This window comes from Falco rusticolus, chromosome 8 (assembly GCF_015220075.1).
Source record: "Falco rusticolus isolate bFalRus1 chromosome 8, bFalRus1.pri, whole genome shotgun sequence".
Classification (NCBI taxonomy): domain Eukaryota; kingdom Metazoa; phylum Chordata; class Aves; order Falconiformes; family Falconidae; genus Falco; species Falco rusticolus.
In genome coordinates this window covers 35,668,157-35,692,601 of record NC_051194.1, presented here as the reverse complement: position 1 = coordinate 35,692,601, position 24,445 = coordinate 35,668,157, and the positions used below count along the sequence as shown (strand labels likewise).

The 24,445-nt window shown below is 44.3% G+C and overlaps 1 protein-coding gene across 1 annotated transcript in view; it reads left to right on the top strand.

Moving 5' to 3' along the window:
• Positions 1 to 24,445, top strand: part of GLI2 (GLI family zinc finger 2) — a 199,639-nt gene that overhangs the window by 37,609 nt on the left and 137,585 nt on the right. The window contains exon 2 of the mRNA XM_037398606.1: positions 15,612 to 15,774. Coding sequence (XP_037254503.1) covers positions 15,642 to 15,774 — 133 coding nt within the window. The 5' untranslated portion in view covers positions 15,612 to 15,641. The remainder of the gene's footprint in view (positions 1 to 15,611; positions 15,775 to 24,445) is intronic.

Here is a 24,445-nt window from a genome sequence, read left to right as displayed (position 1 = left end):
GATCAGTGGAGGGTAATGAGAAATACAGCGGAATCTTAAACCACCTTCCCCCCTCCCCTCCCCCCCCCCCCCCCCCGGGCACAGCCTCCCTCCCGGTGTCTCTCCTGGGGCCGGGGTCAGTCCCTCAGCCCTGGTCTCTGCCCCCCTTCCCCCTCGGGGGGGGCTCCTCACACCCTGCCCTGCCCCAGCCCGGGGTCCCCCCGCGGGGCGCAGCCCCTCAGGCACAGGCTGCTCCAGCCGGGGTCCCCCGCAGGGGCACAGGCCCTGCCAGCGACCCTGCCCCAGCCGGGGCTTCCCTCGGGCTGCGGGCACCCCCTGCCCCCGCGGGGCCCTGCCCGGGCTGCGGGGGGATCTGCTCCCCCGGTGCCCTCCGTGGGCCGAGGGGACAGCCCGCCTCGCCGGGGGCTTCGCTGTGGCTGCCAGGGCATCTGCTCGGGCACATGGAGCCCCTCCTGCCCTCCCTCTGCCCTGGCCTGGGGGGCTGCAGGGCTGCTTCTCCCCCACATTCTCACTGCTCGCGCTGGCTGCAATTGCAGCAACTTTTCCCTCGCCTTTACAGTGCTATCCCAGAGGCGCTGCCGCTGTGGCTGATGGGCTCAGCCTTGGCCAGCGGCAGGTCCGTCTCGGAGCCGGCTGTCATGGGCTCCATCGCACATGGGGGAAGCTTCTGGCATCTCCTCACAGAAGCCACCCCTGTGGCCCCCTGGCTACCCAAACCTTGCCGTGCAAGCCCAATACAGGTGTCTATTTGGTTCCTTGTGCACTGTTGCACAGGGGCAGGGTTAGGTACTTCAGGAAACTGCGTTTTGGATTTTTTTTAGAAGTAACGGAAACTTTTTGCATGTTTGTTTTATCACTTCTCTCAGTAGGTTGTAGCTTATTCTACTTTCTCCATTAGCAGGTGCTGCAGTTAATTCTGTACCGAGTTTCGTGCTTATCAGTAATACAGTCACGATTCTTGGCAAAGACACAGCGCCTTGGTAGCGCAGCAGGGGGGACAGGGGGGTAGCGTCCTGTCCGGCGAGCCCAGGGCTGCTCCTTTGCACCTGATGAGGCGGGGATCATTTATTCCTCTAACAAATAGACCTCTTCCTCTGTGTGTTTTCCCTGAAGTTATTTACACGATGTTGTTTGCTTTGAGGTCTCACACACTGTAATTTGCATATGGTGCTGGAGTTACCTGGTGCTGGAGTTACCGATGATTTGTTCCTTTGATTGCTGATTCTCACAGTCCCAAAGTATGCCTTCAGCTGCCAGTGCAGTTGTGTAGCTGTAGGGGCTGCAGCCTGAAAGGCCACAGGTCTGGTAAAACTGGAAGAGTTTTCTCCAAGGCACACTGGATGAATGGTTGTGTCCAGGTTCCAACCAAAAGACGGGTCAGGAGCCATGTGGCTTTGGGTCTGTTTTGCATCATTGCACTGGCCAGAAAAAGGGAAGGCTTAAACATTAACCAGTGTTCACAGCTACCAGTCCTCTATTCTAAAAAATCTCCGTGGGGTGCAGTGATGAAAAGCCAACCCTGTGTGTGCTTCAGGTCTTTTTCTCTGAGGGCATTTGCCTGTATATATTCACGTAAACAAAGACTGATCTTTGGTTACGAGAGTGCTACGGGATGATATCTAATGTTTTCTCAGTATACCACTAATGAGATGGGGATGGCCAACAACTTTTGCTTTCAAAAGATACATTTTTCTCTAACAGTTTTTCTAATAACCGTTTTATAAGCTAGCAATAAATCTGTGAAAATCTGAGTTTGTAGTGGAGATACAGGCTCCAAAAGAGAAAGCGTGTTGAGCTGTCTTGCTTGTAGTGCACGAAAGGCTGGGAAGAACCGAGGAGGACAAAGTGGTACCAAATGTTAGGTAGCTGTGGACAAGGTTTAAAGACAAGAAATTGTGTTGGCATCTATAGCTGATGACATGTGCCCCATCCCTGTTCTGTCTTCAGTTCTGTGAAAATTTGGACTGAAATGGATGACTGTAGAGATGGGAGATAACATATGTTTAATTTCTTCAGTAGAGAAAAAACTAACTTGTTTTTCAGTCAAGTGCTAGGTTATGACAGCAATTAGGATGAATGCTTGAAGAAGTGTTTCAGTATTTCTAGTGTATAATTTTGAATGTCAAGGTGCCCTGACACTGTGTGTTATGCAGAGAGCAAGGACGTATAAGAAATATGCTCTTTCTTTTAGTGAGGGACAAGTGAGTTATCATAATTATAAATTAGTTATGCAAATGATTATTCCTTTACTTGAGAAAAAATACAGTTAGCTGAAGAACCTTAGTACTTCTCCTAAAACCAGAACAACGGATCATAACAGATACATTCACTGGTTCTTGATTTTCCAAGGGGATCTGATTCTTATCTTGGAGACCTGTAGTAGAACAGAAGGCACTGCAAGTCAGTAGTTTCATTGGTAAAACCTAGTTATGAATGAGATTGTGAGTGGATGGCTATCTCCGGTCTGTAAGACCAGACAGACTCAAAGAACACATATTTAGGCCCTGACTGAAGAAAGCGCATATGCATTTGCTGAAGTCTCCCTGAAGCCAATGAGACTGAAAGCATAGTGTGGTAGGCTTTGAAGGGCTTTGAAAGAGGAGACAATGGTTGAAGCAAAACAAAAGAGCATGCTATCAAAGGATGTAAAGCAAAGTGACAGGAACAAAGTGACAAGTTAGGAAAATGCTCTTTGCTCCCACATTCTGAATGGCTGTGAAATCAGCTTTGTACTCATTAGAGCCAATGTTAAAGGAACTTGCTGTAAATGAAAATGAATGGCTTAGAGGCTGGTGTTTTGAGTTCAGATGTGTAGGTGAGTGGCAGGAAGCTCAAGGAAGCACCAAAGTTTGAGACATTGTGCAGAAGGCAGAATCAGGAGTCAGAGGTGGCCCAGAAGCAGAGTCTTATAGTGAGGCTGGAGGAACTTGAAGACCACCCCAGGTTTCAGACTTAAGTAACAAACAAGATGCTCTCCACCTCTACAGTATTTGGCATCCTTTGCCACCTTCTAACCATGGCCAGACTGCTGTGAGAAGATCTTTGAGAGGCAGACTGAGGATTCTATGTGGTTGGAAGGAATCAGGTCTGAACTAGGTTGATGTGCGAGTAAAATGTGCAAAAGATTTAATGGCAAGAAATTCCAGGGGCAGCTGGGTGCAGCAGATTGGATACAGCTTAGCTGTGGATGAGGAGGAAGATGGAATGAGAGTTACAGGCACAAGTGGGATTTTGTTTTTAGGGAGAGGCACACCAAAGCAGACCAGGTTCATGAGGAAGAAAGAGCAGAAAAAAAGAAAAAGGAAAAGAGAGAAAGGGTAAAGAGAGCAAGAAAAGTGGCCGTGACATGGTTTAGTGGATTGTTGTGGGGGAGTGAGGTGATTAGAGAAGAAGAGCAGATGAATCTTTAAGAGCAGGGAGGGAGTTGTACATGGGAGGTAAAAGACTTATCTTGTTTTGACTGTTTTCTCTAGGAAGAACTCAACAAGCTTGCATACAGAAAAAAAGATACAGAGATAGAATATAATTATCATATGCATTAATATACAATAGAAATAATGTGCAATAACTACAAGGTAAATAATAAATATCACTGCCAGTACTAAAAAGCTATGTATATATGTGTGTGTGTTCCTGTACACATGCTCCTATGAAAGTGTCTGTCCTGAAGAATTTATATTAATCCTTTGCATTTTGTTTTAAATTAGATAGTATTGAGGAACAAAAGTAAACAACGAGGAAGTATTTACAGGGTCTTCTCAGGCTAGCCTTACTGATTTGACTCTTATGTAATGAAATAACAAAAACCATCTCTTTTTGTCTGTGTTGTCTAGTGGCCACAGCAGTCACTGTGCCCCAGTCTGGTGTAGCCTCTGAATAGCTGTGGGGACCCAACAGGAGTGTGTAAAGTTTCCAGTGCTCAGCCCCTGGCCTGGTTACCACCAAACACTGCTCTTCTGCTTCGCTTGCTTCAGCTGCCCAGTTGCGCACACAACATGGTTCCTAAACCATTCCTCTGAGCCATAGCAACCTGCTGACGTTTGCTAAAAGTTTACTGCTAGCCTGGGTTTTGTTCCAGTAAGTTTTGTGGACACGAGATGTCCACATCATGTCAGCCCAGCTTGTTTTTTGTGTGAAGCAGATACTACAGGGCAGTGGGGGGATCAGACCTCCTTATATTTCCAGTCTTCTGTAGGCTGTGGAGACACCAGTGCTGGGGTTGAGAAGGGAGGTTTTTCCCTTAGCTTTTATAACAAGAAAATGAAATAAAGTGTTATTTCTTTCCTTTTTTTTGATGCTAGCAGCTACTTGCCAGACCAAGAAACCAAGTCAGTTCTTGTAGGCTACCCAGTAAAACTTGCATGATATTCTGTTGGTGAATGGTTTTATATCTGTCTTGGTCATCAAAATACTTGTAGCATGGTAGACATAACTGCATAGTAAAGGAATGTATACTCGGCAACATTGCTATTAGCAGGATGTAAACACCTTAGAGTTTATCAGTGTTATGGGAGATATTTATTACTTGAGTCTTGTTAAGTCTTTATCACAAAAGGAAAAAACCAGAGAATTTGGAAGGTAGAAGTTAGTTTCATTAATCAGCAGAGACAGGCATGGTAAGATCCATTCATTATAAATGCAGATATTTTGATCTGTGAAGGTATGGCAAATCAACCATTTATAACACACTGATATACAGGTGCAGAGGATCACAGAGGATCAAGATGCTGATCTAGTCTAACTTTCTCTATAACACTGTCAGAGGACTTCCCCTATCCAGTCCAATGATAAGTCTTAGGCTACAGCAGGGCTTCTGGAAAAATATCTGAACAAAATAGCTCCACAGTGCTAGAGAGTCTGTCACCGGCCTGAACCCAACGCTTTTCTCTGTTGAAACTGGGAGCTTTGTTCCTAATCTGAATTTCTCTAGTTTAACTTCTAGCTCTTAGTCTTTGTATTTGGTATTTGGTAACTGTAACTGGTTTAGCTATAGACTCTTGTAATGTCCCTTACCTCTGGGTCAAAAAGCATCTGTTACCAGATTTTTGTTGATTATATATGCATTAATATTACTGATCAGGTCATCCTGCAAGCACCTCTCCCTTGAGCTCTCTTTCATTTTTCTCATGGATAGCACTGGAGCCTTTGCAATTTTCATCTTTCTGCTTGAATTGTGGATACCGGAGCTGGGTGTAGTGTTACTTTAACGGTCAATTCAGGATTAGACAGAGAGGCATTATAACCTCCCAAAACCTGCGTAGACAAACACGTTTTGCTTTAAGTAGTTTGGGTAGCAGCAACCTCCATAGAGGTTGTCAGCCACTGTTTGCCCACCATGAGCTTTAAGCTGTCTCCAGTCAGTGTTTCTCAAAACACAGTCTTCATTTTAATCAATTGTTTGCCAGATGTGTAGCCTTGTATGTGGTGAATTCAAAATATTTAATCTTTGTATTTAGCCCATCTAGGGATAGAGAGCAGGTCACTGGTACAAAGCAGTCATCTTTATTTACTGTGTCTGCAGTCGTTTGTCACTGACAAACTTCATGACTCTGTATTTGTTCCCAGTCACTGATAAGCGAAATGACTGTAGCTTTCCAATCATGTGAATGGTTCGACCAGATTCAGTAATACTGGTCAGGGCTAATTTGTGTATTAAATGAGCTATTTCACTTCTTGTTTATTACTCGGGTTCATGGCGTTAGACTCTACACAATTAAGGAATCTCTTCTCTTTGAGTCCCTTGGTACCTTGATTAATTTTAATCTTGACATCTTGATTTCTGGCTAAATGAGTGCTCATTTTCACCCTTGTCTTTTGTCATTAGCTTAATACCCTCCTGAATACTCTAGCCTGTCTCCTGAAAGACTTATTCCCTTCCACTGAAATGACAGCCAGCCACATTGTACAGTCTCTTTTCTCTGTAGAAGATGGACCTGCACTGCTGAAAACAGAGGGGCTCTGCCTTTCACCACTTACTTAACCATTCATTTTTGGAATCACATATGGCCCTGTAATTTGAGTCACAGCTCTCAGAAATCAGCGCTGTTCAGAGTATTAATTCCATTCTCCCTCATATAACGTTCCTTGCAAGGACTCTTGGTTGTTCTTGAATCTGTCTTCAGTGGTGTGCTTGTGTCCTTGCACACCAGGCTGCGTTGCAGTTCACGGGTACGTCCCATATAGCTCTGTCCTCTCCTAATACATCAGCTGTCAGATATTTCAACAGTTTTGGGGTTTGAAAATATTCCGTTACTTGTGAGAATGAGGCCAGACTTGATGACCTCCTAGGTGCCTTCCAACCCCAAATACTCTATGATCCTGTCAGAAGCTCTTCTCCCATTCCCATCATCTGGATGAATTTTTCTCCGTTCTCCCATTTATGAACTGCCAACCATTTTATGTGGTCTGCATCCTGCCTTCAGCTGGCAACTATAGTCTTATAAAGACAATATGTGTTTCTACACAGCGTGGAATAGCAGCTTGTGTGGTGTATGTATTCAGCAGAGGAAAACGAGCCAATTGAAGTGTCGCTTTTTTGTTTTTAATTACACTTTTGTTTCCTTCCCAGGCTTCTCTCTTCTACATACTTACACGTGTGCCTCCAGAGGGAGGATTCAATAGGATGATGAAGTGAACTGGAAAGTTTAAAAATAAATCAAAATTTTGTAATGAAACATGTTCTGAAAGAACACAGTTGCTATAGGGATTTTTGCAAGGATGCAGTCCTTCATCTTTCATTACTCAAAATAAAGGTTTTCCTTCCTTGAGCCAAATGAGAGTTTTCTTATGCAAGCTTTGGAGCCTGTTCAATGTCATCTGGATGGACTAGTCACTACAAGACAGTATTACTCATCCCACCCTACATAAAGCAAACCCATTAAACTTCACTGCATGTGGTTTGTATTTGGGGTTTCATTCATGAGAGTTGAAAGTGCCCGAACTACTGGAGCACGGAAGTGAAACCCTGAGAGGATTCTCCTTCAGTCACCACCAGCCAACAAAACATACACTTCCACCGTCTCAAAAGCTCCCTCAAATCTGATTTCAAGGCAGCTCTTTTCCTCTTAGCCAAATCTCCTGTGCTGACCTTCACCCACTCTACGGAACCTGCCTGAACATCTCTGTTCAGAGTTTCTGTTCCACTTGTAGTATGTGCAATTTACTTTCTTAGTATCTTCTACTTATAAACCTGCTGAAAAGTCAATAGGTTAATTATTACTGATTTGGATTTGGAGTCTAATTTAGTTGTAAACAGTTTAACTGCTGGTCTTCTACCCTGGTCTTAAACAGTCTGTGTTTAATTGTTACCCACCCTGGTATATCTGCCAAGAACCACAGATGTTTTTATCTGACATGTTAGTTATTAACAGTTTCTGCTCTTGTTGGAGCACAAAGATTTGATGAAGGGGTTTGGGTTTGTTGTTTTTTGTTTTTTTTTTTTTTTTCCTTCATTTTAATTTCTTTTTTCTTTTCCTATTCTGGTGTGCAAAGGTTCCCTAAAATGAAAACAATAGTTTTTCATTAGATACATGAATGCACATACAGGTAATATTTGGGGTGAGGTTTTGGTTGGTTTTGTGTTTTGGGTTTTTTTTTTCTTTTTTGGGTTTTTTTTTTTTTTTTGAGCAAGGGTAAACCAGAAAATTCTATAACAGGAAATTGAAAACTTCTTTGGATTTACATCAAAAAAACCCCAAACTTAGACAACTCTTTTGATAAAGTTCTCTCACCCTTACAACAAAACCAAACAAATAAAAAACAAGTGAAAATTCATGGACCAGTTATAATGGAGATGCATCACTTGAGAATTTTGTTTACCTGGTGGCATCATCCCATATCTTTGCAGCATGTTAACATTGAGTCTGAATGCAGGAGTGTCTTGATTATCTTCTTTGACATTTTCTTGCATGTTGGAATTCGCATAGTAAAAATTTTCTCATGATAAGACACGTAGGATTGGCTTTGTAAAAGTACAAGCATGACTTTGTTTTCCCATTCCACCACAAAAGGCTCTTCCCTCCAGCCCCCACTCCTCCATCTTCTCAGTTCTTCCAAAGTAAGAAACAAAGATAACTTCTGAGAGAGAGGAGGGCAAGTTGTGTACCCCAGCCTACATGTCTCAGCATGGACCAGTGCCGAATCTGTGTCTGGCTTTGAGCTTTTATGTCTATCCGTATGTTTTGATGCTGTATTGTAATTATTTATAACCCGGCATCTGAAAGATAATTTCTGTTCAAGACTCTAAGGTTGGCAACTTGAACATATACCTGAAGTGGGGAAATGGTTCACATTTATCTGATATTTTTTAAACTGGTCCTATTTGTAAGGAAGCAGCAATATTAACGTGACATTAGTGTTCATGAAAAATATGAACAGCAGGCTAAACCTGAGAATGGGTGAAATGTGGGTTCTTTTATTCACTATAATCTCCTTCTTAATAACCACAGCCCAGAAAGTGAATGGCTTTAGAAAAGGAAAAACCATTATGTTTCAATTCAGTGGCCTCAGTGTTGTCATCTGGTGCCATAAAGTGTTGTCCTAGGATAGTCTGGCCTCTGGTTGACACTCCCAAAGGCTGCATGTCTCCTGTCGGTCCTGTGCCACAGTTGTCAGCCCTGCCCAGGACCAGGGGGTCCCAGAGTGCTGGGTGCCCCTGTGCAAACACTGGCATTGCACCCTTGCTGTCCAGGGCCTGTTAGTGTGTGGTCCCTGCTGGAAGGTCTGTAAGGAGCATCCAGCTGGTGAATGCTAGTTCTGGAGCAGGCAGGTAAATGCTTAAAGACCTTCCATATAGTGATAATTTCTGATCACCACCACTAACTTCACCACCCTGTTTGATGTAAGTGGAAGGCCAACTGTGGTCAGTGGCAGTGTGAGGGGGGACAGCACTTGTGACTCGTTCTAAGGTGCATCTGACATTGTTTGCTTTCATATGCCTGGCACCTCGTGAAGCAGAGGATTGCATCCTCGTGTCTAGGTATTCCAGCTACAGAGTGATAGAGCATGCTGCAGGGCTGCATTCCTTGAAGCTGTTTGCAGGGCATATTTCTTCCATCAGAGACCTTTGCATCTCTCTGTTTTGTTTCCTTGCAAATCTCCTAATTGTTTTCTGTTTCTTTTCCCTCTGTGGCATGCCTCTGTGCCCTGTTCTTTGCATGCTAGATGTCATGCTGTGCCTTCTTCTGCCCCAGAATGTCTATTTATCTCCACCTCCTATGGTACCAGGTCTGTCTGTCTGCCTCTTTCTTTCTCTTTCCCATGCTGCTCTCTTCTCCCTTCACAGGATTTACCATTGCCTGCCTTGTGCCTGTACTTCCATTCACTCATATTCTTCAGTAAGGTCTTACCTACTCTAGTCTGTAAGGTCATCCCTTTTTCCCCTGTTTCTTCTCTGTCTTCCAGGCTCTTCACCTTCAGGACCCCCCTGCTTTTTCCACATCCAACCAAGCATCCTTGCAAACATGCCTCCTTCCCATCACATATTTTTCCATACTTTGCCTCCTTTCTTTACTCCCTGGTCAGAGTTGTGCCTGTTGGTGCCTGGAATATCCCCAGATCTTCTGGAGCTGGTTGGAGGTGATGTTCTGAAGTTATAGTATTAGAGAAATGCTGCCAAGCACCGGGCAGTCATGGGAACACTTTGACCCCTCACAGTAAGGCAAGAGTGGCTTCTTCCTCGTGCTTTTGGTGTGCTGTTGCCATATGGAAATGGCAGATGGTGTTGATCAGGAAGTTAATCTAGAAGCGTATCCGTTTCATGCCGTACGTGAAAGATTTGTTCATTAAACTTAGAACTCTTAATTTAAAGCCAATTAACAGAGTGATTTGAAGAGACTTGTTGTTTTTGAAGTTCAAAAGAGATGCTAAGTCTCTGATTACAGCCTTTGTACATTCCAGAACCTGTATAACTATTGCAGTGTTGCCAACTCTCCCGGGGTTTTTTGTCTCTTTCTTCCCTCCCCCCACCCCCCTTCATTTTTTTGAGTGATGCAACTTTTGCCATGGGCTGGAATAGTTTGATGAAGCCTTATGAATGCCCAGCTTTCTTAGCAATTTTAGCTGTATGTTTGGGGGTGGGTGGGCAGAACTGGTGTGTCTTTCTATCCTGTTTGCTGAAAGCCAGCACAGCTTCCTCCTCCCTCCCTTCGGCAGCCCAGTATTGCTCCTCTCTGAGCAGGAGCTGGGGAAGGAGGTAGCAAAAAGGAAGAAGACCTGAGCAGCCCTGTGCCCTCCTAACACCACTTCTGTCAGCATGGGGTTGCCTCTGCTTCCTTTCCTCCCTCCCCCTAATGTCTCCCAGAAGTTGGTAGGGACCCACCACAGAAGCTTTCTCAAGCTTGGAAGGGGCAGCAGGGGCCTCACACAGACAGCTACTGCTCTACACGCGCACGCCCCAGCATACAGCTCTAATTTCCATGTGTAATCAACCTTGTAGGATTGGCCCAAGCAGACTATTTCTAAGAAATGTCAAGATGGGAAACCTTGTTCTGGAGAACCCCAAAAGCGATTACTTCTGAATTAATATTCACACTGCTTTTACCTGAGATTGATATTCTGTAAACACTTGTAGATCCTTCAGCAACAAACATCATGTTTGGATAGTTCCAGCACTTAGTAGCGGCATGTGTATGGAAAAAAACTTCCTTTAGTAATTTGAAGCTGTTGCTGATATAAAAGAAAGCAGAGGGGTCAAGTTTTGCTGTGTTATAGAGCCTATGACTTCACCGGGTTAACTGCTGCTACTTCCATGTAATTGAGAACATAATTTGGCTCAAACCCTGGGAGACTGAACAGGATCACAGCAGCCACTGTATTAAGCCAATGTTCAAAACAGTGGGCTCACACTGAATTTCATAAGTAGGTCATGTATTCAGAAGGCTTTAGATGTATGGCACAGTCCACTGCAAGAGAAGAGATGGTGGGAGTATCTCTTTGTTTATCTTAACTAAAACAGCACACCAGGAAAAGCTATCTAATGCGGTGTTGTACGTACATGGGTGGCGATGTGGCAGAACAGATAAAGTATCTCTCTGTGGGTGCATGAGGACAAACCCGGTAAAAGCTGTGCCAAGGCTGCCATCAGTTATCCCATCTCCCATCAGTCACACTGGGACACAGCAGCAGTGGAACTTCATCCTGGCTGTGCTGGGGTAGGGGTGGTGCTGGTGTCAGCAGCCAACACACCTCCATTGTGTCTCCTTGCAGGTGATGGCACCTCACTGGTGCCGCTGGAGCTGTGCATGAGGATGTCAGGTAGAGGTACTTAAAAATGAAGAAGGGGACAGACATTGCTCTGAGAAAGCCTAAGATATTCACAAAAGCAGAATGGTTGCTGGAAGCCTTCTTTGGAAACCCCTTCCAGGTTGGACCCATGTCACAGTGTCACTGGCAGCATCTGCCCTCTGCCAGAGAGGCTCACTCCCATGCTGCCACTTAGTCTGTGAGCAGAGGTGGCCAAAATTGGTGATTTATTTTTCACAACAAAGCGTGTGTGTGTGTGTGTGTGCGGCAGCAGAAATCTATGTTTTGTACTCTGTCTAGGAGAAGAGAAGTGAGTTTCCTGATGAAAGAAAATCCCTAAGAAGGAAATAATGCTTTTTCAAAAAAACAGAACAGTGCGCGGGGGTATGGCTGATGAGTGTCTGTTTATTCTGTTTATTCCCAAGTTTGCTGGCAGTCCTGCTCAGGCTGATGCCCTCCAAAAGACAGGCGTTTTGGGACAGCACTTTCGACCATTCCTTGAGCACTTAGCGGGAGGGATTGTTTTATTAGGAAAGTTTACAGCTTCTTGTTTTCCCTCAAAGGCAAATGTGACTTTGTTGTTTTTAATTCTGTTGGGATTTCTCCCTTTTAATATACAACACAGCTGTTAAAATAGCTGGGGTTGTCTAGGGCAAATCATATAGCACTTTCCTTGTTCAGATTTCAGATGGCTGACTTCTTAGTGTTGCTGCAGAATTGTATTACAGGTCATATGAATAGTGCTGGTATTAGTGTCAAAATCAATTATCCAACTCTCCTCCTGCAGAGAAAGCTACAAACCTTAGGAACAATCTGAGTAATCCATTCTGGGTTTCTAATTCTGAGTAATGACCGAGGGCAGAGACTTGTGCTTAAATAAGTGCACAGGGTCTTTCTCCATATAGTCACTCCTAAATGCATGCTCTTTACAGGAAAAAGCAGGCTCCCTGTGAAACCCTTTTTCATGCCAAATGGCTCGCTGCTAAGATTAATCTGTCATTGAATTTATAAATTCTGTGTGGCACAGAGCAGCGGAAAAAGTTTAGCACTGAACAGAAAGCAAACTATGTATTGCTTAAAAAATGAATGTTGTGCTCCTGGATGGTGTGGATTGACTGCCTCCATCAATATATCTTCTTATACTGGTAATAAAAATATTTCCATAGCCTTGTGCCTCCAAGGATCTCAAAGCACTTTGCAAACAGGGCAAAGTACTATTTCCTATTTTACAGCTGTAGAAACCAGCTGCAAGAGAGGTTAAGCTTTTTGCCCAGGGACACTGAGGAGACTATAGCAGAGCCAAGATGGGAACCTAAATCTCTGGAGCTCCAGCACAGTGTCCTGATCACAGGCTGCACCAAAGCACAGCAGGGGAGCCTGCTGGTCACTGACACTTGGCTAGCATCCATGAAACTTGGGAGGTGTGATATGAAATCAATGTTGGTTCTCCTTTGCTCCCTGGTCTCTGTCACGGTCTGTGGGTGGAGGTGCTGAGCAGGGCAGGATCCGGCCGGGGAGGATGCTTGTGTCCTTCTAGGCTGGGATGGTCAGCTCTGGTTGTGGGTGCCTGTGAAGGAGAAAGATTTTTGGTTGCTACTGACTAAGGGAAAACTCGAAGCCTCTCATCCAGTCTGCTCTGCTCCAAGCACCCTTATGAAGCAAAAATAATTATAGACTTATTACCCTAAACCCTGTAAGATTGGAGTGGTTGCATTATTTTTTTTCCTAATCCAGTATCTGAGAAGAATTTACCTCTTTAATACAACCATTTACAAGAAACATTTTTTTTTAATTCATAATTAATCTGAAAAGAGAGCATGCAGCTACAAAAGTCAGATTTTCAAATAAAGGCTTGATGTCTTGTCCAATTCCAGTTGGATAAATGACACACCTGAAAAACTGGGTCCCTACTGAGGTGTCTCTGGCAGGGATTTAGAGATCTCACTTCAGGCACCTCTCTGGAATAAAGCATGGCTCTAACCTGCATGTTTCACAGCAGAACAATTTCTGGAAGCTCCCTTGGGCATGAGGCTGCCCTGAGGGTCAGGGTAACAGGGAGGGAGGAGGCTGGGAGGGATGCGAGGGCAAGCGTCTGGTTTCAAACAAAAGTGCAAAGCCTTGAAAGGAGGGACTAAGAAGAAACAGGTGGGGGGCTAGTAATATAGCCTCTGAAGTTTATTTGCTTAGCGAACAGAAGCCCAGGCTGCCAGACCTAGGTCAAATACTCCTCCAGTTCGAGTGTATTTATTTCATACGTGGTCTGTAACCCAACCTGATTTCTGGATTAAACCACTGTAAAGTCCTGGCCCCCAGGAACCCATCCCGTGTTTGCCATCAGGCCCAGCACATGCCGGGGCAGGACCCTGAGGGGCCACCTCGGTATTCACTGGAGCCTTGTGTCATCAGTAAAGCCTGTAATTGTGGGTCCTGTCATTTCCAATGCAAGCCTTGCTGTTTACAGCTGCAAGTCCTGACCATAGATTCATCACTTAGTTGTCCCATTAACGTGAGCTGTGCCTGAAGGTTCCTGGGGTAAGCTGCTCCCCGCTCTGTAGGCTGCCATCCTGCTGGAGCCCTGGCAGTGGTGGCAGTGCTGGAGGACCATATCCACCACGCGCCAGGTCCCTCTGGGGTGCCAGCAAGGATGGCTCTGTATTTATAGGAAAGCTTTAAAGTAGATCAGAGGCAGTGGTTTAGGACAGCCTGTCCTGAGCAGTGCGGAGGGTCCCCAGCAGCGGGTTCGAGGGAGCCTCAAACATGGGGCCATGCACTGCTGTGCGGAGCCGTGGGGCTTAGCATGTGGCAGGGAAAGAGGGATCTTCGCTTTCCTGCTTGTCTGTCCTGAAGTTACAGCACGAAACCTGCTTGAAAACCTGCAAAATAGCGAGAAGGGAAAACCCAAACCAATCACAAAATGAAGTGTCCACAGCCAGGGTCATGAACAGCTAAGGGGTAAAAGCTACAGATTGCACATGGGAGTTCCTGAAACCTTTATGTGCTCTGAAACTTTTAGGAGAGTTAACTTTTTAATCCAAGATGTACGGGAGTCAGTGGATCCTCCAGAGTGAAAAGAGCAATGTCTGAGCTGGCACAATGTCAGTAAAACTAGCTGCACGCACACACAAAAAAAGTTTTCTGGTTTCCCAGATGTTTTTTGGTTCATGCCATTAATTCCAGTAAGGTAAACAGCCGGTGTGCTCCAGAGTATCTCATGAGCTGAAAAATTTGCATCTGAAAATTTGCATGTGAAAAATTGCAGATCTGCATTAAAATTAGAAAGGAAAGGAGGAATTAGCAGTGGGTTTTCCCAAGACCAGCCTGAGGCTGGTAGCACCAGATAACCCCGTCGGTTCTGTGAAAACAGCAGTCACGTGGAGACATTTGAAATAAACCAAGTTAAAATGGGGCGAACAAAAGTATTTGCAGTCAGAAGTCAACCGTGCCTCCTCATTAAAGCAAAGCCCCGTTTTTACATTAAATTTGGGATACCCGTATGTGGGAGACCAGTTAAGTTTGAGTCATGCGGAACAAATGATCAAGCTACCAAAAAGTGCGGGAGCAGTTATTTTTCATGGATTTGCGCTTTTGGTGTCATCTTGTTTCATGGAGTTTTCACTGGCACTTAATTCACCATTTGTAATGGGGGTAAAGATGTAGCTGATTTTCAGATGCAATCGGTCAGGGTAGAAGAATTTGCTTGTGAGAGAGGAACTGGTGATGTTAATCCTCACCAGTGAGAGCTGGACGGGGTCTGGCAGACCTGCTGTGGCCTATCCGTAAGCACTGTTGAAATGTTCTGGTCAAGGCACTGGTACAGAGCTAGCGTACAGAATAAGCACAAACTGGGAAAAAGAAAAGAAAAAAAACACCTTAAATGTAATTTTATCTGTACTTTTATTGGCACTTTTTAGCTGACTCAGTTTTTTGTTAAGGTGGGCTAGGTCACGTGTAGGATGGACAAATCGGTTTTGTAGACACTACATTTTTGCATCTCACCTGTCCTTAAATCCTGGAAAGCCCTGTGGACCTGTAAACCTTTATTATGTAGCCCAGGCTTAAGTGGGGAATAATGTATATTCTGGTCCTGATCCTTTTAGGTCTTCAGCTGCCTGAAGCCAGGGGGATGTGAGAATACCCATCCCTTTGCAGGGTTTTGTCTCTTTTGCCTGTGACTGCAGGACTTGGCTGTACCGCTAGAGATAGAAACCCAGGTGATCTTTGCTGCTCGTCATTTACTTTTGAGCTCTGCCAAACCATCGGCTGCTTCCTTGTGGAGCTGATTTTGCTTGCTTTGTGAGTGGTGACCAGGAGCTGATTTTGCTTGCTTTGTGAGTGGTGACCAGAATCTGGTTTTGTTTTATGTCCTGTAGGGTTGCTGAGCTGGAAGATGCACATCTAAGATGGAAACTTCTGCTTCAACGGCTGCTGGGAAAAAAGAAGGGAAAGGTGCAGTTCTGGAGGGGAATGGCTTTGCGGAGACGGGGAAGAAACCCACTCCTTTAGCAGCTGCAGGAGCAGCAGTGGCACAAGGAGGTACTTTATGTTTTCCACAATTTGAAAGCAGCAGGGGTGTTTTTCATTAGACTGTAAGAATTTAATAAGTACAGTGGCATCTGTCCTCCTGTGAACATGCTGAGTTTATTGGGGTTCTTGGCCATTGGAGGTCACAGGAGCGGGAAGTTGTGTCACCACATGGTGTCCAAACATCACTGCACTGTGATGAGTCACCACTGCTCCCAGCAAACGGGGCTGGTGTGAGGGAGAGGATGGGTGGTGAGAGGCGGCTGTTGGAGAGCTGAGGTGTCCCATCACTGCTTGCCACTGGCCAACTGGTGCTGCGTGGTGTAGGCAGCATGGTGCCTGCCACTCCTCCGAGGCTGGCTGGAGCTGAGGAGTATCCTGTTATCATGGCTGGGGAAGGGTGTTGTGTGCCTGCTGTGATCCTGCTAATGGGCTAAACAGACTGCACCATCTTCAGTCATCGCTCCTGGAATTTCATGATTAAGGAGGAATCTGGGATTGTCCAGCCCCAATGCAGGAATGTTCACAAAGAAACACCCTGACTTGCGCCTTCCCTGTTAACATCAGAAATATCTCAGGTCCTGATTTCTTTTTCCATTGGTGTTTTTGGAAAGATTTTGGTCCTTGTGGTGTTGAAGTCAATTGGGAAGCTCTTGTGGACACCTGCAGGCATGAGGTTGTGTTTGGTGCATGTAACATCAGTGTGCAGAGTGATGTGCAGGCATGTTGCTTCTACCTCCTCTCGCCTGCTGTGGCAGGCAAAATACAGCTCCAGAAAACACATCCCTCTCTGGCATACGTGTGCTGGTGGATCTCCAAATTGGTGCCAGGGCCCTTCATGGTGGCTCCAGCTGTGGCCAAGGCTGTGCCCACCAGGGAGGCATCATGCTGCCCCTGGTGGGGACTGGGAAGGGGTATCCTTTCTGGACAGGGTGTTAGGAGACAAACTTAGAAGGGGCTGTACCAGCTTGGATGTGACAAGAGACATCCCAGCTGTGTAAACTTTGAAGGCATCTTTTTTTTTCCTCTTTAAAATATACCTTATTGCTAGCCAGAGTCTACCTCAAAATGAAGCCTTTCCCTCCCCTTCCCTCACTGCAGGGTTGTTTCTCATCACCCCAGGAAAGCAGCACAACTCCTCAGCGGGCTCCTCTGTTCCTTAGACAGCTCAGCTGGAGTTTGTTTTCTGTTGGCTGAGTTTTGAAGATAGTTCCCAGCCCAAATTGCTTAAACCTGCTTTACCTATTCTTCCTTTTCAACAGCTTTGTTACTCAGTTTTCATTTCCACGTTGACCCGGGAAGATTCAGATATACAGAATAAGGTAGCAGCTGCTAGATTATAATCTGAGAGTATTTCATGTGTTTGATGAAATTTATTAGCTTTTGTTAGCCAAATTTTCTTAAAAAGAACTAGAAAACTTTTCACATAGAGTTGTTTGATGGGAAACACACCTTTATGAGGAACATGGCTTAGATCCATTCAGCAGCATAAGCGCTACACAAAGTGGTGGAAAAGAGGGTTTGCTGAGTGGCAGAAATTGGGGAAAGGCAGAGATGGCAACAAGTAGAAATTTGCCTCCCCTGGGAAATTTTGACCCCAGTTGAAGAAGCACAGGCTGTAGCATTGTAGCAGCCCACTTGAGGCATCATCTCAGTGACTGGGAGATCCAAAGGGCTGATTTGCACCAACAAAGTCCAAGCGTGTGCTAAAATTCAAAACCCACAGATGTGCTGTTATGATTGAACATCTTCTCTCAACTTGGCTCTTGCCTCAAGAGTGCCTCCACCAAGGAAACAGTCACTGCATTTCCAGAGATGTGATGGAAATGAGGATGCCATCAGCCCATTTGGTATCCCCAGACACTTGATAGGTTTTTAAGCATCCAGTGTTATATCTCCTGTTAGCAGTGTGCTCTCGCCTTTGGAAAGAATGATTTACGGGGTCAATATTTCTCCTTTTATTAAGAGGAAGTGGAGAAGTAAGTGGAGGATTGTTTGAAGATGTCAGGAGAATTGCGATGAAAGCATTGTGTAATGAGATGTAAAGAGTGAAATCCATGCCATGCTGTGAAGAGAAGTGCTCATAAATGACCTAAAACGGCTAGCAGTGAAGCAGCGTGTGATCAGACGCTGGCCCCAGGACTCTGCAGGTGATGCACGTGCTCTTGTGGTTTGGAGGGCTTTCCTTTGAATTCTAGCTAGGCCTAATACACACTCCTGAAAGGGAGCAGCATGGTGTGTGCGCTTGCAAGTAGGAAAATTAATACAAAGTTGTCTTCTAACATCAGTTAACTGCAAGGTGTGATTTAGCAGATGATAACAAAAGGGCTGGGTAGCAATGAGACTGTACTTACTTGGTATTCATGCTAATATAACTTATTTGATTCACTAAACTAGTGTAATTACTCATAACAGGCCAGAAATATACATATTTATGCTCATATTCTTACAGAAGAAAGCAAACGAGGCATGGAGATTAATTATGATGTTCAGCTTGAGGAGGGGAACAGCTTTAAAGGGAGGGCCTCCGAGCTCCCCACCCTGCTTTGGGGCCATACAAACAAGTCTTTATTCTCATCCAAGACAAACTCTTGATTTTATTTATTGTAGAGGTTTTACTCTTTGTACTAGCATGTGAGAAAGTGGCAGCAAGGCTCAGCTAGTGCTGCAGATCACTAAGCTGCTCTCCAGAGCCAAACAAACGTAATTTGCAACACATTTCTTCTCCTTTATTCTACTGAGTCACACAGATGGAGTGCCAACATAGCGTGTTTCTCAAATCAGAAGTTTTCTTTTTCCCTTGTAGAAATCTATAGATTCATAAGGTTTTATTTATAATTAAGGTAATTGAAAGCAATAAACTGAATATTAGTTAAATAATTTAAGAATAGCTATTTTATTGTATTATTACTTAGACTGTTACTATAAGGTAATAATATGTCCAATCTCCAGTTCTGGTTCCCTTGCTTTGGATATTTGTCCCAAATGTTTCCAGCCTTGAGGAAATTAAGGTACAGCTGTAGGAAAAGAGATTGGTATTGTTGATGCTGTCAGTGAAGAAGAGTCCTTTCATACTAACAATCTGTATCTCATATTTTTAGTCTACTGAAGCTGCCATTTTAAAGACCTTCTGTGACTTTTTTTTTTATAGTAACTCATTGATCAGATGTTCAGAAATTGGCCTCACAGAAATTACATCAGGGAAGCCTCTCCTAGTTTTCTATTTCTCCATAAATCATGCTGCCTAAAGAGTCTTCTGTTTCAGTAGGTGCACATGTGTTTGTGTGAAAGAGATGGAAGCTGGATTTAATGACAGTATGTAGGAGCTATAGAGAAGTCAAATATGCAGAAAAGCCTCTCACTTTTGATGGCTTTGCTTCTGGAAGGGCAACTCATAACACTTCATGTTTAGAAAACACTTTTGCTGAATGCAAAAGTGCATGTTGCTGCGTAGGGTAGGAGACTTTGGAGCAGGGCACCACATGAGTGAGACTGGGTTGTGTCCTCCAGGCTACCACTGCCACATCCTCCATATCAGCACGCACTAGTAAGCCCAGGCACATGGCTGGAGCAGAAATTTAAATGAGCCAGTCTTTCAAAGGCAGAGATATCTAGGAAGTTGTGTTTCTCATCTTGTAATAAAAATTAAATACAAATTCTCCTAAATGCTAACTGCCTGACTTTAACAAGGCCCAGAATGCACCTTTCTCTCTCCACCCCACCCTCCGCATGACACAAACACCAGGTTCCCAAATTGATGGTGTTTATGTTTGAAACATTTTTCTGATGTCTGGCTCTGTCAAGACTAATTTTAGCATTTCTAAAGCTGGGTAAAAATACAGCCTCATTACTTTGATGTCAGAGCATAGTTTACTATTAGTATATTCTGGGGTTTATCATTTTAGTCATGTTTAACACGGCTGCAGCAGGCATGCACTATTAAATCTGGCTTATTTTACATTCCTGTCCCAGATTATTTATTTGGAACAATTTCCTCTCTATCAAAAGACACGGCTAATGCTGAGTTTTAATGTGTTATTTACACAGAAAATAACCTATTTACAACTCAGTATCTGCCGCGGGGAGAATGAATGGGGCAGTGCTCCCTTCATCCTGTTGTATCTGAGTTTAACAATCTGGATTGCTAATAGAACCATTTATCACAGGGTGGTAATTTATTTTATGTTAGCTGCACAGGTCTCCCTGCCTCTGATCTATGGAAATACTTTGTATATAATGAAGTTCAACAAGTCATTTGGTGTAAACATGGGGAAACCAAGCTGCAGAACCAGTAAGACTCTGGCTACACTTTTTCCAGGAGGTAACGACTCTCCTCTGATATTAAGGCTTCAGTTGATGAAATACAGCTCTTCGCCCTGTGTGTGCTGTAAGGGCAGAGTGTGGGGCTTTTCTGCAGTGGATGAGAGATTGGGATGGAGTTTGGTCACTTGATTTATGGGCTGGCAGGAATGCTCAGTGCTGCAGAAGTAGCACACTCAGCCCTTTCATAGGCAGAGAAGGGCAGGGAGCACCTCCCCATCGCTCTCCAGAGGTCTTCTGTAAGCAAGCCCCGAGTGGCGTTGGCAGGGAGTCCTTGTGCAGTTCAACTTGTCTCAGTGCTGGCTTATGGGAAGACCATGTAAATGAGGAGGAGGAAATGCCAGCATCCCAGCAGACCTCAGCTCACTGAAAAGATATATAGTATGTGTGGCCTAAGACTTAAACAAATTAGAAGAACAGCCCCAATGAAGTCATCTCCTCTGTCCACCCTGTAGGGGCACGTATCTTCTCCAAAGAATGTTTTTCATTCAGTTGTTCACATTTTCAGGAAAAGGAATTTAACCAGGAAAAGCATATTCTTAGCTTCCCTTGTCTGGTGAGACGTGGTTAACAGAAAAGCCTGGGTTGAGTCCAGGAAAGAAGGGGGCAAGTGGTTATTGAATGATGGGAAAATCCTGTAATTTAGACTACAAAATGTTTCTGACAGTCACTGTGATTGTCATGTGTCTACTGAGTGTAGCTCAGTGGTCCTCACTTTGGGTAGAGCTTCAGTGCAACTCTGCGGTAAGAGCAATAGCAATCAAGGATCGTATTTCTTCCCTGAAAATTTCCATTAGTCTTAAATAAAAGTAATTATGTTGGGTCCTAAAGTGGATTTCTTTGCTACCGTAGCCCTTCTGGCTGTCCAGATTGCCTACAGGTGTCTCTGCCATACCCTTTCCTGTCCATTTGGGCAGCCTGAGGTCTCGGGGTGCTCAGACTGGTGCAATGCTGATGCTGTTCCTCAGTTCCAGGATATCCAGGCCTGTGACTAGCTTCCAGCTTTGAATCCGGCTGGTCACCTAACACCTGCTCTTTGGGATAGTTTAGAAGGGTCCATGTAGAGATGGATGAAGGTAAAACCATACTGCACCATTTTTATGTTCAATGAGCGGTATCAGTGTGCAGACATGGTGGAGAGCACTCTGGGAGCACCAGGTTTATTTCTTCAGCTACATGTGACAGAATTTTAGTAATTAAAATTGCCATGATTTGTGCCACAAAAGCACATCTTTTCTTCTGCAAGTCGGTGGCTTGCAATGCTGAATCTCTGTAGTCTTTTCTTTAAAATACAGCCATACATCTTTGTTGGGTAACCCTTGGCTTTGCTTAAACAAGTGATTGGAGTCTGACTTCTTGGCAATGGATTTTTTTTTTCCTCAGTGGGGAAATCCCTTTTCTGAGCCCATGTCCTTGGTTTATCTGTGTGGTAGCCAGCCCTGTGGACAAAGGTGCAAACTCAGAGTAAATTAAAGTTTACAGAATCTTTGGGTCACATTGCATAGCCCTTGCAGCTAATGCTAGAGTCAGTATCACCAAAGCATTTGATATAGCTGGACTTGATGATCTTTTCCAGCCTAAATGATTCTGTGATTCATAACATCATCCAGCGTTCACCGATTGTATATGGCTCCCCCAAACTGTCATACCAGAAGTTCCTACAATTTCAGCCCATTACAAATGCCAAGGTACTTTGAAGACAGAGTAATTTAATCTCATCCCCAACCACACTGCAGGATTGCATGCCAACTTGAAAAGCTTTTATATATTTTAAATGAAAAAAGGTATTCTTCACAGGCTGGTTCTGTCACTGGTATCCCAACCATTAAGTACCACCTGAAATAATTTTGTATTTTGTGAGTGTATTGTTATTATCATTAATAATAGTTGTAATAATAATAGCTTCCACTTTTCTATCGTTTTGTAAGCTCCAACAGCTTATTCTGGCAAGTACTGATGTATCTTCTTTTCTGTGGATCCAGTTTAGACTTCAGTAAAGTGCCTCTTGGAGGGTACCTAAATATAACCTTTTTAACTGATGCTAAATTTACCTATTTGTGGGTTGGTCAATTAGAGTCAAGTAAGAAAAGCCAGTGGTGATAATGCATTTTATTTATCATGATGCTTTCCTGGACTGTCTCCTCTGTGCTGCCAGTATGTCCCCACAGTTTGGATTTTTAGTACCTTTGGCAGCTTTCTGCCTGAGCATCTGAGAATTTTCACAGGTTTTGTGAATTAATTCTCCCAACATCATCCATTCACCACGGCATTTGAGCCTGCCATAATCATGGGGGACCAGGAATGGGACTTGTTTTGTCTGAGGCTGACTGCCTAGAAGTTAGGTGTCTATTTTGGGGTCTCTTTGCATTAGGGTGGAGTAAACCACTTTGTGGAGACGCCTGCTTTTTTCCCTTGAGGACTTCATACCTGGTTTGCGGTGGCTAACGTTAGGTGGATAAATCCCAGTCTTCCTGACTTGGCCAAAATTGCAGAGTGGGGTTAAAGCAAGGAACCAAGGTGGGACTATATTAATGCTTTGAAGCCCTTCATTCACGTTCATCAGCCCATAGCCCAATGAGTGGTCTGAGAGCCCTGACTGCCAGGTCTGGACTGAAATCTCACCCCATGGCTTCTCAAGTCAGAAGCAAACTCGACATACAAGTATCCACACTGCTGGGGGAGCTGCTTCCCAGAGCTGTTCCAGCTTTACGCCAGCATTGATAAAACTAGTGTTTTAACAGCCCATTCAGAGAGATGGGCAATTTCAAATCCCCACTAAAAAGACAAGGAAAAAACCTACTAAATTCTAAAGGCTACAAAAGGCTCCTAAAAATAACCCAAGCGAAGGAAGGCTATTAATGCAAAAGTAAATAATTATGTTAAGGGAAGCAACTAGAGAGGCCAGTTGTGTAAATCACTTTAAGGGGAACAAGCCTTAGATAAAATCCATTCTTTTATCACACAGATTAAGTCTTCCTTTTGACGCTAAATAATTGATAGGGTTTGGCAGAGCGTTCCACGGCTGCCTGCGCAGAGCAGTGGGACTGCTCCCAGGGTCAGACGAGTGGCAGAGAAAAATGTTCTTAGAAATGCTGTGCATCCAATACCAGCACCAAGAAATGTGGCTTGTATTCCCAGCACTTCGTAAAGAATTTCTGCGTGGCCTTGGGAACACATCCCTACACCTTAGAGTGAAAGTAGGATTTAGCATTGCTTGTCTCTTCCTTAAACTGCCCCTCCAAAACCAGGCGGTCTGTTTTCATGGTTTCATGTGGTGATGAGCAAGATGCAGAGGCCTGGGAGGACACAGCCTGTTCCTCTGCACTAGTTTTTCCTTTTATTAGAGAACATTGATTGTGCTATCTGGTGGCTTCTGGGAGCTTAGGACCTGGCAGGGGTTCTCTTACCTTGGTCAGCCCCAACAGCGCCTGAATACTTGCGCTTCTCTCCGCACATGAACATCCTGGTAAAACACGGAGATGTCATTGCTCCCATTCTGCAGACAGGGGGCACAGAGGATTTTTCAAGGCCAAAGTGGCTGTAATGGGTTCAGCTGTTTCAGAGAGATGTCAAGAACTGGTTGTCTCTGCAACTATGGGCGTTCATAGGTGGCATACATGGGACATCCATGGTGGTACAGAGGACTTGGCTCAGGTCCCTTGGGTCACCATATCTACTAGCAAATCCTTCCTCTCTCAGTGATATGCCATGTAATCATGGTCAAATGACTCAAATTCTCACGCCCTTCTGCCAAACAGGGGAGCTGTTTCTTTCCCTTCAGGAGAGTTGAACACAAGTTGCTATGCATCATATAGTGCATTTGAGAAGATCCCATTGCAGCAGTCAGTACTTTTCCCTTTGGTTGCATAAGGGTATGAAAATGTTCAGTAGCACTAATAGGATTTTACTGAATTGGAACTAACTTTTGGCAGTGCCTTTGTCCAGTACCTAGCACAGTGGGCTCATAATTAAGGGGGCTACATTTTTTCTCCAGAACCAAGTGGGACATAACTTGCAGAAACCTTAAAAATTCTTAAATAAAGCAATATCCCATGAATTCCGGGTGGGTTCTGTGTTTAGCAGGATGAGTTCTCTGATCTTATTGGTAATAACAGTGAATAAATCTCAGCCAAGATTATAAGTTTAGCTCTTGAAGGAACAAAATGCATGTAGTCTCCTCATGCTAAGTGGTTTAGGATTATGTTAAACTTGTCAGTTTACATGTGTTTGGAAGTGACCTGCACTGGGTGTTCTGCGACTCCCATAGTGGTGTTGGATTGAATCAGGTAAACCTTGGTGGAAGGAACTGAGCAAAAGTTTGGGCATGTAGGCTGACCAAGTCCACAATGAAAATAAATAAAAA